This window comes from Bacillus rossius, chromosome 1, assembly GCF_032445375.1.
Source record: "Bacillus rossius redtenbacheri isolate Brsri chromosome 1, Brsri_v3, whole genome shotgun sequence".
In the NCBI taxonomy this organism is placed as follows: Eukaryota; Metazoa; Arthropoda; class Insecta; order Phasmatodea; family Bacillidae; genus Bacillus; species Bacillus rossius.
Window position 1 is genome coordinate 326,614,956 of NC_086330.1, and position 15,239 is coordinate 326,630,194.

Below are 15,239 nucleotides of genomic sequence, written 5' to 3' on the forward strand. Positions count from 1 at the left end.
TACTGGATTCTCATTCTTACCCGGGTATTTATGCTTTGTGTTGTTCCAGTACCTCCCATAGTTTGAATTATTTGTAAACCGTTTCCTCAATAACTTTTCAGTATTAATAAGCATAATACAACAAAACAAATTCAATTTATTAAATATTCTCATATTTCCATGGTTTAAAAAAAGAAATACTTTAATGAAAAGTCAATTAAAGAAAATAAAATTATGCGTCAATTTTTGTATTAAAATTCCAATTTTATCTCGAAAAACGTGATTCATATATGTAAAAATATCTACATCCATGTGTTTTACAAAGTTACACTATCTTTAGTGCATTATCTATCATAAACTATTTCTTGGCAAATTTGTTTCTATAAGCATTTTTTTTTTAAGTACAGAAAATATTTTTTGGTGCGGTTCGCGTAATTCTGCAGTACAACTAATGATTTCTGATCTGGTGCGATTTCTTGCACGCTCTTGTATTTAGGGTTTTTTTTACACCTATTCTCAGGTTGTGGAGACGAGGGGCGTGTCGCTAACCAACATAAGTGACCTTGAAGCCGAGTTCAACAACTCCGTTATTCTCGTAAGTAGCACATTACACCTAAGATGGCAACATTTTCCCAAATATCTATACATCGATCTGTTCATAAATTGTTTGCATGATATTAATACAGATAAAATATCGATATTTTCAATGTATCGAGTTACAATAATACTAAAAATTGTACCCTTGGTTTTCTTATTATAAATCGATGAATTAAGTATATGTAATACTGAACTATATATATATATATATATATATATATATATATATATATATATATATATATATACTAGCAGACCCGACAGACGTTGTCCTGTACACACGTCGTTAATTCGAAAATTTCAAACATTCTTCAATAAGCTGTAACAATCTGGACTGTTTTGATGAAAATTATTATTCAAGAGCTATTTTAATATCTAACTTCATTACATGTACACTTATACAAATTCGACCGATCGGTAGCATGTGAGTATATACTGTGTGTGTAAGTATGCATATACTGTATGAGTGAAGTGAAATGTAGAAGCTGTGTTAACTAAAAAGATGCATCTATTACCACACTCCACGGATGAAATTTGTAGACTGGACAATAGCAGCCACTGTCTATGATTATTGACACGGATATTTCTAGGCGTCACCGAAAATTTTAAGTGAATGAAATGACTGATTACAGGTTGGGATATTATCCGTGGAGTGTGGCAATAACAGCATCGTAAATACAAACTTTAACTTGTTTTAAGTAAAGGTAAACAATCTTATAATGAAACTATTTTATAACATTTATTTATTAATTTACAAAAACTTAATTTATCTTAATGCTATTGGATGTAAACTATTTTTAGTTAATCCTTGAGGTGTATAAACAAACAAATTCGATGGTTTTCCAACTCTGGAACACGCAACATATAACAGACCGTGAGAAAAACACGGATTTTCTAAATCTAAGCCACAAATTGTCATGGTTTGGCCGTGTGACTTATTTATAGTCATAGCATATGCCAAGCGGATTGTAAATTGTAAACGTTTGAATGGTATAAGCGAATCTGAAGGAATCATTGGGATCCGTGGTAGAAGTACAACCTCACCTTGAAATTTTCCACTCAAAATAGTAGCTTCAAGAATGTTGCCCATGATTTTTTTTATAACTAATCGCGTCCCATTACATAATTTCGGAGCATTCAAATTTCGAAGCAAAATTATAGGTGAACCAACCTTCAGTCGCAAATTATGTGGTGGCATTCCAGGTAAATCTAATGAATTTAAAAATTCTACAGGATAGTTAACAACTTCATCAGGATCAACAACAGTGTCGATCGATTTAAATGTAGTTTCATTACAGGCAGTAATTGCTGTATTTTGAAATTGATGGCATCAACATCTAAATTTTTCGCAGCTAAAATTGCTCGCTCTCGTAGCCATCCATGATTAGTACAATTATTTCTCAAATCTGGAAAGATACTGTTTATTAACTCATCTTTGGTAGCCACCATGTTGCGAAAATTCTCTGGAAGTCGAATATATTGTGTATCTTCATACAATTCAATTTTACCATTGCCAATATCCAACAATTGTTCAGAGAATCTTGACGCTAATGGATCATTTTGAAGTTGAACGCGCATATTAGTAGTAAGGCATAATTTGCTGACACTTCGCCATAGATAAGATTCTTTTAAACATGCGTTTATTTCGTCTGCATATGTCGCGCGTGGAATGACTGGTAATGTTTGTCTGAAATCACCAGACAGCAACAATAGAGCACCACCGAAAAGCCTAGTATTATCTTTGATATCTTTCAGGGACCTGTCGAGAGCTTCAAGAGAATGCTTGTGGGCCATGGTACATTCATCCCAGATAATAATTTTGCATTTTCTCAAAACTTGAGCCATGCCTGAATGCTTCTTTATGTTACACATTGCTTCGGGATTTGTGTGAACATTCAAAGGCAATTTAAGCGCTGAATGCGCCGTCCGTCCACCATCAAGTAACGTTGCAGCGATTCCTGATGAAGCAATAGCCAATGCAATATTATTTTGTGATCGGATGCGCGCAAGTATCAATGAAATGAGGAATGTTTTACCAGTACCACCTGGTGCATCCAAAAAAAAAAGAATCCACCTTGTTGCGCTGCAATTGATACATTAATTTGATCATATACATTTCATTGCTCAGCAGTGAGCAATTGTTCATTATTGGCAACAAAAGTAGCCAAAGAAGTTCTATCGAAGTGGTGTTCCCGTTGAACATCGCTGTTGATGGTATCTACTGCTGGGCGGTTCGGCGCTGGCATGCCGAAATGGATGAGCGGCATATTCGAAATAAGAATACAAATATCCTCAATAATTATTAATGACTCATTATATATTTCTGCGGAGAATTCAATATTTTGATTTTGATTAGTAATTCTAATCCGATGTAAAATATCCTCACTCATTGAGTCTTTATATTTGTCCCACAAAGCAGATGCTTCAGACGGAAAACACATTGTCAATATTATTGAAAATAATTGACGAATTTGTTGTGGAGATGAGCTCAGTGCTGCATCTGCAAGTGTGAGATCCCAATGGTTATCATCCTCCAATAAATGTAACTCACGACACGCATCAAAGAAAGTGTCGTATAAAGTACCATTGACTTTTCCCAAATATCGGAAAGATGTTGGTCCAGGAACGTTAACCAATAACAAACGCAAAAAAAAAACATTCGCGTTGCTTAGGATGAACTGTATATATTCGACCTAAAGTATTTGTCATAAATATGTCGGTGAATCCTGGGACTGGAATGCCTCGTTTCCGTGGTTCCCAATTTTTTGATTGTTTATTCCACGTAAAAAATTTAGGAACATCAGTATACATTAATGTCCTTGCGAATTGACCAACAACATCTTGTCGGCAACAAAGGTTGAAAAATTCAGTAAGAGTTGTTTTTGGAGCCGTTAAAGCTTGTTGTAGTGCAGTCTGTTCTGTAAAGTAAACACGCTGTCCGTTTTCAAGATGCACAGCCAAATGTATAACAGCAGGATCCCTTTCATGTATAGGAAACGTAAAAATGCGCCAAATAGCTTCGTTACTGCTTATGTATCGACCCATTTGATAACGTGTAATTTCGGCATTGTCATTTACATTTTGAACAGCGAATACAGCTTTATCACTGCCCTTGTGAACATACTTACAAATGTATTTTATAGATTTCACTGAACTGCATAGTTCAACGTTTATGTGCGCTTTATAGGTTTTGCACAGCAATGGTGAATATGGAACTACCCAGCGATTACCAATATCTACTCTCACACCGTTTGACAGACGCAATTCATATGATTGACCGCCATTGTCTACGTCTCTACGCCGGTAAGATGGATAACCGTCAATATTGGTGATAGTATCAGATTGGCATGGTTTTGGAAAACGTTTCGTACATTTTCCATTGTCCATACATGGTGACATCATGTTTAGAGTACCACATGGACCATGGATCATATTAGTAGTTACAATGTCAAACAATTCTTGATCAACATTCGGATCTGGAATTTCGGCTGAAATAATTTTGTCGATTTCTTCTGGGCGTACTTTATCCACCAACCAAATCAAAATATGCGCATGAGGTAAACCCCGTTTTTGCCATTCAACAGAGTAAAGCCAACAACGTGTTTCACCAAATACCGAGTGATGTGTAATCAAATTCATCAAAGATTTTAATTTTTGTTTAAAAACACGTGCAGTGATATCATGGCGATGCATCGATGTTTGACCTGGCAACAACAAACTTTGAATTTCATCCCAGTTTGGATTACACGTAAATGTGATAAAAAGATCTGGTCGGCCATATGCACGTACGTAAGTCATGGCGTCTTGAATATACTCTTGCATATGACGCGGACTACCAATGTATGATGATGGGAGAATATATGCGCTACCGATGTTGTTGATGTCATTAGATGCATCTACGTTACCAATAACGGCGTCACGCAAATGAATGTACTCCTCAGCACGAAGTTTTGTTTGATTAAATTTTATGTATCGTAATCTCTCACTTTCGATTTTTACGTACATATCGACAATATACTGATGAAATAGCTGTCTGCATCGGAGAATGGTATTGTCTTCATTAGCACGAATCATCAATCGATATGCATAGAAGTTCATAGCACTAACTTTCTTGATCAGTTCTTCACCTGCAAATAAATATATATATGAGAGATACAGAAATTATTTGAAAAAAAAAATCTGTAAGATAGTCTATAAGTTGTACCTGTAGTTGGATTCCTTTGTTTAATACTTAAATGGTATCCATCTTCTCCTTCCCAAAATATCAACGGATACTGCAATGCATCGTAAGAACGATGATTGTCTTGAATTATTTGCATCGTATTATCTCTGCGTTGAATGCAAATGTCCCGACGTTCACATGGGTCACCAGCCATAACAACTGCAACTTCATTAATAGTTGGAACATTATATGTGCCTGCGTGCTCTCCGTAGGGCACTTTGTCTGCTTTAATAATAATGGCGTAGTTGTCGTTTTGCAGTCTGCTAGAAAAAGTCTTGAACAATTGCAACAACTGGTTATGGTTTTGCAAAAACGTTTCCAAAATGTCCACAATTTCTCGTTCCTCCATCTGCTCTATATAGTTGTAAGCGCAGCGTGTGTGTGATTGTTGCTCCTCATTGCCCATAAAATAAATTTGTAAAAATTTTGGATCGGCATAAGGCATTGGGAGCAATGAACGAATTTGGTGGTACACTTGACCTTGAATTTTGAATGTAGATTCGAAATTACGACCATCTTCATTATGAACAATTTTTGTTGCTCCAAATGATGTCATTTGGAAGCATGAATTGAATTTACGAATTTTTCGCAAAAACAATTTCGATTGAGATGTGGTGCCAGCTAAAAGTGTTTTTAGAGGTTCCGGCGGTGGATTTAGCGATGCAGTGAAATTTTTCCAGATGCGCAACATAAACCAGCTGATTCACCTTTGTACTTGAAAGCATGACAATGTTGACACTTTTTGTCCATACTACCAATCGAGATTAATGCATGTGACGAATAGTTGATTTCAGGATCATATTCAAACGCAAGGCGATTGAGTGATGCTCTTGTCAATGCTCGATCATTTTGCATCCGGCGTTGGTTACGTTCTCTATGTGCATCCGTCCCTTGTTGACGTGCCTCTCGTTGTCTTACTGCATTAGCACGAAGACGTCGAGTGCGTTGTACTGAATTTTCATTCGCACGTGTAGATGCAACTTGATCTCTCAGATTTGCATTATCCGCCGAGTGTTCTTCATCTGTTCTATTTATTCGACGATCATGGACCAATTGCGCGTTCGGAGTACGTCGACCAATATTTCTGGCTCTTCCTCGAAGACGTGGCATTTTTCTGAAAAAAAAAAAAAAAAAAAAAACAAACTGTAAAATAATACGCAACGAATGTGAGTTTTTTTTATTGAGAATGAAATTTTAATTAATTAACAAAAAAAATTATTGTAACAAATTTTAGATAAAAAACGTGTAATTTTATTTTTTTTTTTTTGCTTGATAACTTTTAAAATGAATAATTTTTTCCAAAGTAAATAATTTTTAATAGAATTATTTTCAAATTTTTTATAGTTTTATTTTAAATAGTTTTTTATTTAAAAAATGAATAATTTTTACTAAAAATGATTGAAAAAATTCGTTATGGAATCAATAAACTACACAAATAATTTTTATATTAGGGTGGTTGTTAACAAATTTATACGAAATAAACTCAAGTAATCCACAACGAATATGAGTTATTTATTGAAAATAAAATTTTTAATTATCACCGAAAACGATTTAAAGCATGTAATTTTTAATAGAATTTTTTCTAATTTTTTAATAATTATTTTTATTTAAAACACGAATAAAAAAAAACAATTTAAAAAATTTAATATGAAATTAATGAGCTACACAAATAAATTTTTAGGTTAGGTTGGTTGTTATAAAACTCACGTTATAAAATTCTAATTTTTACTAAAAACAATTGAAAAAATATGTTATGAAGTCAATTAACTACACAAATAATTTTTAGGTTAGGTTGGTTGTTAACAAATTTATACGAAATAAACTCAAGTAATCCACAACGAATATGAGTTATTTATTGAAAATAAAATTTTTAATTGTCACCGAAAACGATTTAAAGTATGTAATTTTTAATAGAATTTTTTCTAATTTTTTAAATTATTATTTTTATTCAAAACACGAATAAAAAACAATTTAAATATTTATTATGAAATTAATGAGCTACACAAATAAATTTTTAGGATAGGTTGGTTGTTTTAAACTCACGTTATAAAATTCTAATTTTTATTAAAAACAATTGAAAAATATGTTATGAAGTCAATAAGCTACCAAATAATTATTAGGTTATGTTGGTTGTTATAAAACTCACGTTATAAAATTCTAATTTTTATTAAAAACAATTGAAAAATATGTTATGAAGTCAATAAGCTACCAAATAATTTTTAGGTTAGGTTGGTTGTTATAAAACTCACGTGTAAATTTGATAAAAAATTTATACAAAGTATATACTTACTTCGATTCCACCCTAAATTCGCAAAAAGTATCGTTTTTTAGGAACACTTCAAAACTCTTCAAACATCAATTTATATTCATAGTTAATATTTTAATTAGCACACGACTTAAACGAACACAATAACAACACAAAATTTCAAATATTTTTCTCAATTTGATCGCAGCACCAACTGTCGGGACAAACTGAAATTAAAATAGAATAATATTTAATATTTGATGCTGCGATGGTAGCGCAGTCTACCGAATCGAATGTAAAACATTCCAAAATTAACTACTTATAAATGAAAAATTAGTTAAATAAACATTTTCTAATTTTTATTAAAAACAATTCAAAAATATGTTATGAAGTCAATAAATTTTAAAAATGAATAATATTTTCAAAGTATGTAATTTTTAATAGAATTTTTTTCTAATTTTTTAATAATTATTTTTATTTAAAACATGAATAATAAAAACAATTTAAAAAATTTATTATGAAATTAATGAGCTACACAAATAAATTTTTAGGTTAGGTTGGTTGTTTTATTAAAAACTCACGTGTATTTATATTTATACAAAATTTATACAAAATATATACTTACTTCGATTCCACCCTAAATTCGCAAGAAGTATCGTTTTTTAGGAACACTTCAAAACTCTTCAAACATCAATTTATATTCATAGTTAATATTTTAATTAGCAAACGACTTAAACGAACACAATAATAACACAAAATTACAAATATTTTTCTCAATTTTATCGCAGCACCAACTGTCGGGACAAACTGAAATTAAAATAGAATAATATTTAATATTTGATGCTGCGATGGTAGCGCAGTCTACCGAATCGAATGTAAAACATTCCAAAATTTACAACTACTTATAAATGAAAAATTAGTTAAATAAACATTTTCTAAGTTTTATTAAAAACAATTCAAAAATATGTTATGAAGTCAATAAATTTTAAAAATGAATAATATTTTCTAGTATGTAATTTTTAATAGAATATTTTTCTAATTTTTTAATAACTATTTTTATTTAAAACATGAATAATAAAAACAATTTAAAAAATTTATTATGAAATTAATGAGCTACACAAATAAATTTTTAGGTTAGGTTGGTTGTTATAAAACTCACGTGTATTTATATTTATACAAAATTTATACAAAATATATACTTACTTCGATTCCACCCTAAATTCGCAAAAAGTATCGTTTTTTAGGAACACTTCAAAACTCTTCAAACATCAATTTCTATTCATAGTTAATATTTTAATTAGCACACGACTTAAACGAACACAATAATAACACAAAATTACAAATATTTTTCTCAATTTGATCGCAGTACCAACTGTCGGGACAAACTGAAATTAAAATAGAATAATATTTAATATTTGATGCTGCGATGGTAGCGCAGTCTACCGGATCGAATGTAAAACATTCCAAAATTAACAACTACTTATAAATGAAAAATTAGTTAAATAAACATTTTCTAATATTTATTGAAAACAATTGAAAAATGGTTGGTTGTTATAAAACTCACGTTATAAAATTCTACCTAATTTTTATTAAAAACAATTGAAAAATATGTTATGAAGTCAATAAGCTACCAAATAATTTTTAGGTTAGGTTGGTTGTTATAAAACTCACGTGTAATTTTGATAAAAAATTATTTTTTTGCTTGATAACTTTTAAACTGAATATTTTTTTCCAAAGTAAATAATTTTTAATAGAATTTTTTTCACTTTTTTTATAGTTTTATTTTAAATAGTTTTTTTACTTAAAAATGAATAATTTTTATTAAAAATGATTGAAAAAATTCGTTATGGAATCAATAAACTACACAAATAATTTTATAGAGAAATGACACACACTAACTATTTGTGTGGCTATGAAACATGATTTTTTTCTGCAATTTAAATTGTAATATTTATACAAAAAGGGCATTGAAAATTGAAACAAATATGGCGACACTATAAACTGTCAGGATCTTTATTTTTTTCTTACTCTCTACTTAGTTCCTTACAATAGCAAAACTTAATGGCTTCTAATAATGCGTTGCAATTTTTGCTTTTAAAGCGTGTTTTTTTAGTTTTTATTAACTCAGAATCGAGATAAAATATCCAATTGTGAATCTAAATCATCCTCACTATTTGTGTGGCTATGAAACATGATTTTTTTCCTGCAATTTAAATTGTAATATACAAAAAGGGTATTGAAAATTGAAACAAATATGGCGACGCTATAAACTGTCAGGATCTTTATTTTTTTCTTACTCTCTACTTAGTTGCTTACAATAGCAAAACTTAATGGCTTCTAATAATCCGTTGCAATTTTTGCTTTTAAAGCGTGTTTTTTTAGTTTTTCTTAACTCAGAATCGAGATAAAATATCCAATTGTGAATCTAAACCATCCTCGAATCCCCGTGAACTCACACACAAAATTTCATCAAAATCGGTCCAGCCGTCTATAAGGAGTTCAGTGACATACACACGCACACAAGAAATATATATATAAAGATATATATATATATATATATATATATATATATATATATATATATATATATATATATATATATACTAGATAATGCCCGGCATGCGTTGCAATGCCTTAATTTTTTAAACGTAAACTAAGCATCTCTCTATCTCTCTAATTCTCTATCTCTCTATGTATATCTCTATAACTCTCTCTATCTTTCTATTTATATCTCTATCTCTCTATATATATTTCTACATATATATATATCTCTATATATCTTTCTAGCGGACCCGACAGACATTGTCCTGCCCAAATGTACTTTTTGTGAGATATGGATATGGCGGTAAGTATTTCTACGCTGGACATTTTGTATCTTCTCACTATGCATACCCCTCCTCTTGGGCACGCCACTGCCGTTACCAAAAACCTTTCCCATGGTTACGCAGAAGGCAACAACAATGCAAAAGCCCGTTGCCATGGAGGCTAATTATCAACAATGCTTAGTTTTTTTGCTTTTAAAGCGTGTTTTTTTTTTTTTTTTTTAGTTTTTTCTTAACTCAGAATCGAGATAAAATATCCAATTGTGAATCTAAACCATCCTCGAATCCCCGTGAACTCACACAAAAAATTTCATCAAAATCGGTCCAGCCGTCTAGGAGGAGTTCAGTGACATACACACGCACACAAGAAATATATATATAAAGATATATATATATATGTTTTATAATGACATCCTAAAGCAATTTGGCTCTTACAAGCAACAAAAATTAACAAGTAAATATTAGATTTTTTTTATTGTTCCTTGTTTTTACTTTTAATATATATTTTATATTTTGATATTATTAAAATACATCTATAGGTACCAATATATCGATATTAAGAACATGATATATTGATGTTGTAGATATATCGATATCTTTCATGCCGTCCCTAGTTACACCAGGGCGACACTGAGAAACATATGAATGCCTACCGTGGTCTAGTGCTGTTCTACTACCTTTCATGGCTAAAACTAGACGAAAGACGAAAACAACACAGACTACTTCTCTTAAGAAAAAAGTCATTTATTCAAACTACTATCAGACCCTAAATACAAGATTTTACTTCCTAATTTCCCATCATAATGTTGGTATATTTCAAATTGACTTTATTAGTTCCTACATTGATCGCTCAGATGCCTGTTTTTTTTTATCCTTCCCTGCAGCTATAGCGTTCGCTTTGAGTGATCTTGAAGAGCCAGTAATGCAACAGATATCACTTACATCTTTCAAAATGGCTGTTGTTATATATTTTAATAATGAAAAATACAACTTTGTGTGTTTATTTATGTGATCAATAGTTTTTAGTTGTTGGTTTATAATTGAGTCTACAAAGTCTTATGTTGTATTTCACGTGCTTATCCACTTTTTTTATTTATTGCATATTATTATCCAGTCTTAGTGTCTTTTATATAATTAGTTTTTTAAAATTAATTTTTTTCTTGTGCATAAAATTAATTGTAACATTATAAATGTTTACTGTTTTTTATTTATCTTATACTTGCTAATAATATGTTAGTTTATCTAGCCTGTATAGTATTCTATAAGTTTTGTTTAAATGGTAGCCTGAATTCGCCACACGAAGTAAGTCGATTTAATAAATAAATAAAAAATTGCCGGAATGATTTATTACAATAAGTCATGGCCGATTCTTCAATTAGTTTCCTAGGGAAGATATTTTAAGTTCATACGTCTCTAATGATATCGCTGTCATTGAGATGGTAAGGAGATTTCAAATGTCAATTGACTACTTACTAGCGTAGTTATCATTCTTATTTAGAGACAAAGCTACAGAGCATAACATTGTACATTTTCTTATTTATTGTGGTTAGATTGACACGGCTTGCAGGAATAAAAATGAAACAATAGTAAAATAACACAATTCAAACGACCGAATCATTTGCGCAGTCGGGACGGATGGCGAAACTTGCAGCAACCAATAAACAAAATATGTTCTCGAAAGTTGTATTGTCCAGAATGGTACCAAATGATAATGGTAATTTTTGTAGTTATATAGTGGTGCGTTTTTGGCAAGGAAAATCCTTGGAAACTCAGCTCCCAACGATATCAGAGTAGAGCTTTGTATAATTTGTTTTGGTGCGAAGCTCTTCAAAGGACACTTGTAGAACTGCAAGGCAGAACTTCGTGCCAAAAATAAAATTAGACAAAGCTCTGCCTTGTATTTTTATAAGTGATATCGCTGGCAAATGAGTTTCCAAGGATATGCCTTTTAAAAGTACATCTTGTTTTTTGAGTGTATAAAAAAATTCTACAAAGTAATTTTCAAATATCGACGAATAACGAGGAAGAAAATTACTTCGTAAAAACAAAGTATATAAATATGTTTGACAGAAGGCCCAGGAACACATAGGCATGCATAAAATAACCCATATTTTTTGTAATGGAGCTTTAAAACAACATTCCTTGATAATATTTCATTGTAAAAAGACGTGTAGCAAGGAACGAATACTTTATTGGTATCCAGTTTATGAGTAGTGATTTTTTTTTTTGGCCAAAATTCTGCAAATATCAGATTTGTTCTTAATTGTCAACACCTCAATTAAGTGAAATAAATTTATCAGGAAATAATGATAATAATTAGTCAGTAGCATTTAAATTTAAGCAATAATAAGATTGATGATTTTTTTCTTAATGCCGATTCTCGAAATAAATTATAAAAAATGCTTAGTCCTAGTCTAGGTCTTCAGAGTTAGGAATTAAATATTATATGTTTTAGCCAAAACAGACAAGTTTTAAAATATTGCCAAAACAACTTTAAAGTCGAAAAAATATTAGCTGTTTTGTTTAAAAAATAATAATTAAATTTTCTGGATATAAAGATTTTTTTTTAACAAATGTTCTCTACAGTGGTAAACAAAACGTTCCCAGAACACTCTGTCTGGTGGTAAACACCTTAAGAATTTCTGTAGATTAAAATAATGCAGTCAAAGTCTACTGCCTATGTGCTTGTGTTTGAATTTATGAATTTAATTTTCTCAAATACTTTTCTTCGAAACATTTCACCCGACTTTAATATCTCTCGAATTCAAAATATTTCATGGTATTTGTGGAATTGAAGATTTGACTGGCCCAATTCTAATACAATTTTTTTTTAATTCTGTAAAGTTTTAAATTCTCTTCAAAAGTAAATACAACAATTGAAAATATGTATATATAATTGGAAGCTAACCATTTCAAAAATATTTGCAAAGTATTTATTTTTATTTAATGAAAATTACGTAAATAATAGAGTCTAGGTAGATAACAATGTTTCACATAAATATTCATTCATGAGTATTATTTGGTAATGTTAACGGATCCACTTACCTTTAGGATGGACTTCACAATTATATGCATACTCGGCGCAAGGTCACCTGCTCATTGGCGGTTGACTCGTGAGATGTTTTAACTGGGTAGCTTGTTTTAAAAACATTTTTGTTGAGGTTTTCTCTTTAGCCCAGAATGCTAACCATAATCGATGAGCCAGTATAATAAATAGAGGCTTTTCGCAGAATGAAACAGCGAATATTTTACAGGTTATAGTAATGAGCCGATTGGGGGGAGATGTCTTAAGAAGTTACAAGTTACGAACCCATGTTTCCACGCCCTTTGATGTGGCTGGCACTATAATAAAGGTGAACAGCGTATAAAAATGTCCGTTCTTGAACAGGTTTTTAATGTGGAAGATTGATTCAAGATGTTATTTTGGAAATAAGACATTGCTGGTTACACTGTTTGTCATAAAAACCTCAATGACTGAAAAAAATTATGAAAATTACAAAAATTACAACACAGAAGAAAAACACGCAACTGAAAACCAATGTGAAAAAAAAAACCGATTTGCTCCCATTCTATACAATCAGAAGTGGCCAATTGCTAATGGTTGTCACAGGAACCAATTGGAGGTATTCCACGTGTTGATAAGCCTCCCGAAAAACAAACCGAAATCTAGGACCTGGAGGCATGCTTATATACAGCATCCATCACTCGTGGCTATCAGTTCACTACATTATACCCTGAAGATTCTGATCAAAAGTAATGGTGAAACGTCAGTTAAACAACAACTCTGACTCATCTCCAGCCCAAAAGCAAAGATTTCAATAGAATTCATTAAATTGTTAGAACAGTTAACTGCACTATGCTTCACAAAATGTGATTGTTTATTCAAATGATGTATTAGGTATTTTATTTTCCAGGTTGAAACATGGAAGAAAGAGTTGAAAACCGAGATAGCTAATAATAGTATGAAGGTAAGAAAGATCTAATTACTTTGAATTTACCGTAAAAGTTTCGAAATTTTGTTATTGTTATAATACGATACAGTACATAAAACAGCTTTATAGAACATGTGACAAACAAATGTTTAATTTAATTACTGGCTTCAATTTATATACAGTTTTTTATGAGTTATTTAACGGTCATTCGTTCTGGTCTCGTAGTTTGTATTTGTGCTACAAAATGAGTAACATTGTGCAAATTATGGAAATAAAATTAGGTACACTCAAAATGATAAACATTAACTTTTTTTATTTTAAAACATTGGTTTTACATTGTCATCCTTTTGCCACTCATTGATAATATTACGTTTTCAAGAAATCATATATATATATATATATATATATATATATATATATATATATATAGGGAATACACTTACAATGTTGAATTTTATTTTCAGAATAATCTAACAATATATCAAATAATATAAAACGTTTTTATATGTACATGTGTTTTCTTCCTGCAGATTGAAGAGCTGACGAACACGACACTTCAAAACCTGTTCAAAAGTTTTATGCAGGTATGAAATATCAACACTAGCCTTAAAGTTGTTTCCAATATAGCAGTGATGCATTGATTGGTTATATAAAAACCCAAAATTTGGGGCTATTACTAGGGGGAATGTATTTTTCTCGAACAAATATGACCTCTCATTAGACTGCAATATATATTTATATGCCCGTGTTAGCGATTGTTTCTTTGTAATTGGCGGCCGTCTGCAAGATAAGCCATTGCCTTATTTGGTCGGACCAGTCAGGACGCGTTGACTTTCGTACTGAATGGCTGTAATTCGTGTGATGTGAGTAGACATGGAACTGAAAGAAAATGGACCAATCACTGAACGCAGACTATGCTACAGTATTTCAACGCACTGCTGGTCTCGAAATCTTTTCGCTTACAATACATGGCCCTAACTCTTACTAATTATAAACTCGAATAAATTCTAAGTTTTATATGAAGACAGGTTAAAATGCGTATCATTTTACACCGGAACTGCATTATAGTTGTACATTTTGTATTTTGGATATGCCCCGAAGAATGATAGACCAATAACAACATTAAGGAATTCAAACGTCCGAAAGGTCAAACGTGGTGCCGGAAATTTTGTATAAGACACAGTTTTATTTGTGTACAATTGTGAGGAGTATCGGAAAATAACACTTACAGATATTCTCTGTTTGTGTTATTAAAGTTTGGTTACTGTCTTCTTGCAAACTTCTACAGACCTTGTCTGTTGTACACTTTCTCTCTCTTTCTATTACGTCTTCTCAGTGTGGCTGTAAACAGGCTATCATAGCATATATAATTTATTTTTAATAAATTACGAAAACTTATGTTGGCAGACCTAAGGTATATTTTATTATAAAGTATATTTTAT

General features: G+C 31.1%; 1 protein-coding gene across 1 annotated transcript in view; it reads left to right on the forward strand.

Moving 5' to 3' along the window:
- The window catches only part of LOC134528004 (transient receptor potential cation channel subfamily A member 1 homolog), a 36,773-nt gene that overhangs the window by 8,691 nt on the left and 12,843 nt on the right, over positions 1 to 15,239 (forward strand). Inside the window, exons 4-6 of the mRNA XM_063361158.1 lie at positions 500 to 574; positions 13,780 to 13,833; positions 14,328 to 14,381. Of these exons, the coding sequence (XP_063217228.1) occupies positions 500 to 574; positions 13,780 to 13,833; positions 14,328 to 14,381 (183 nt within the window). The remainder of the gene's footprint in view (positions 1 to 499; positions 575 to 13,779; positions 13,834 to 14,327; positions 14,382 to 15,239) is intronic.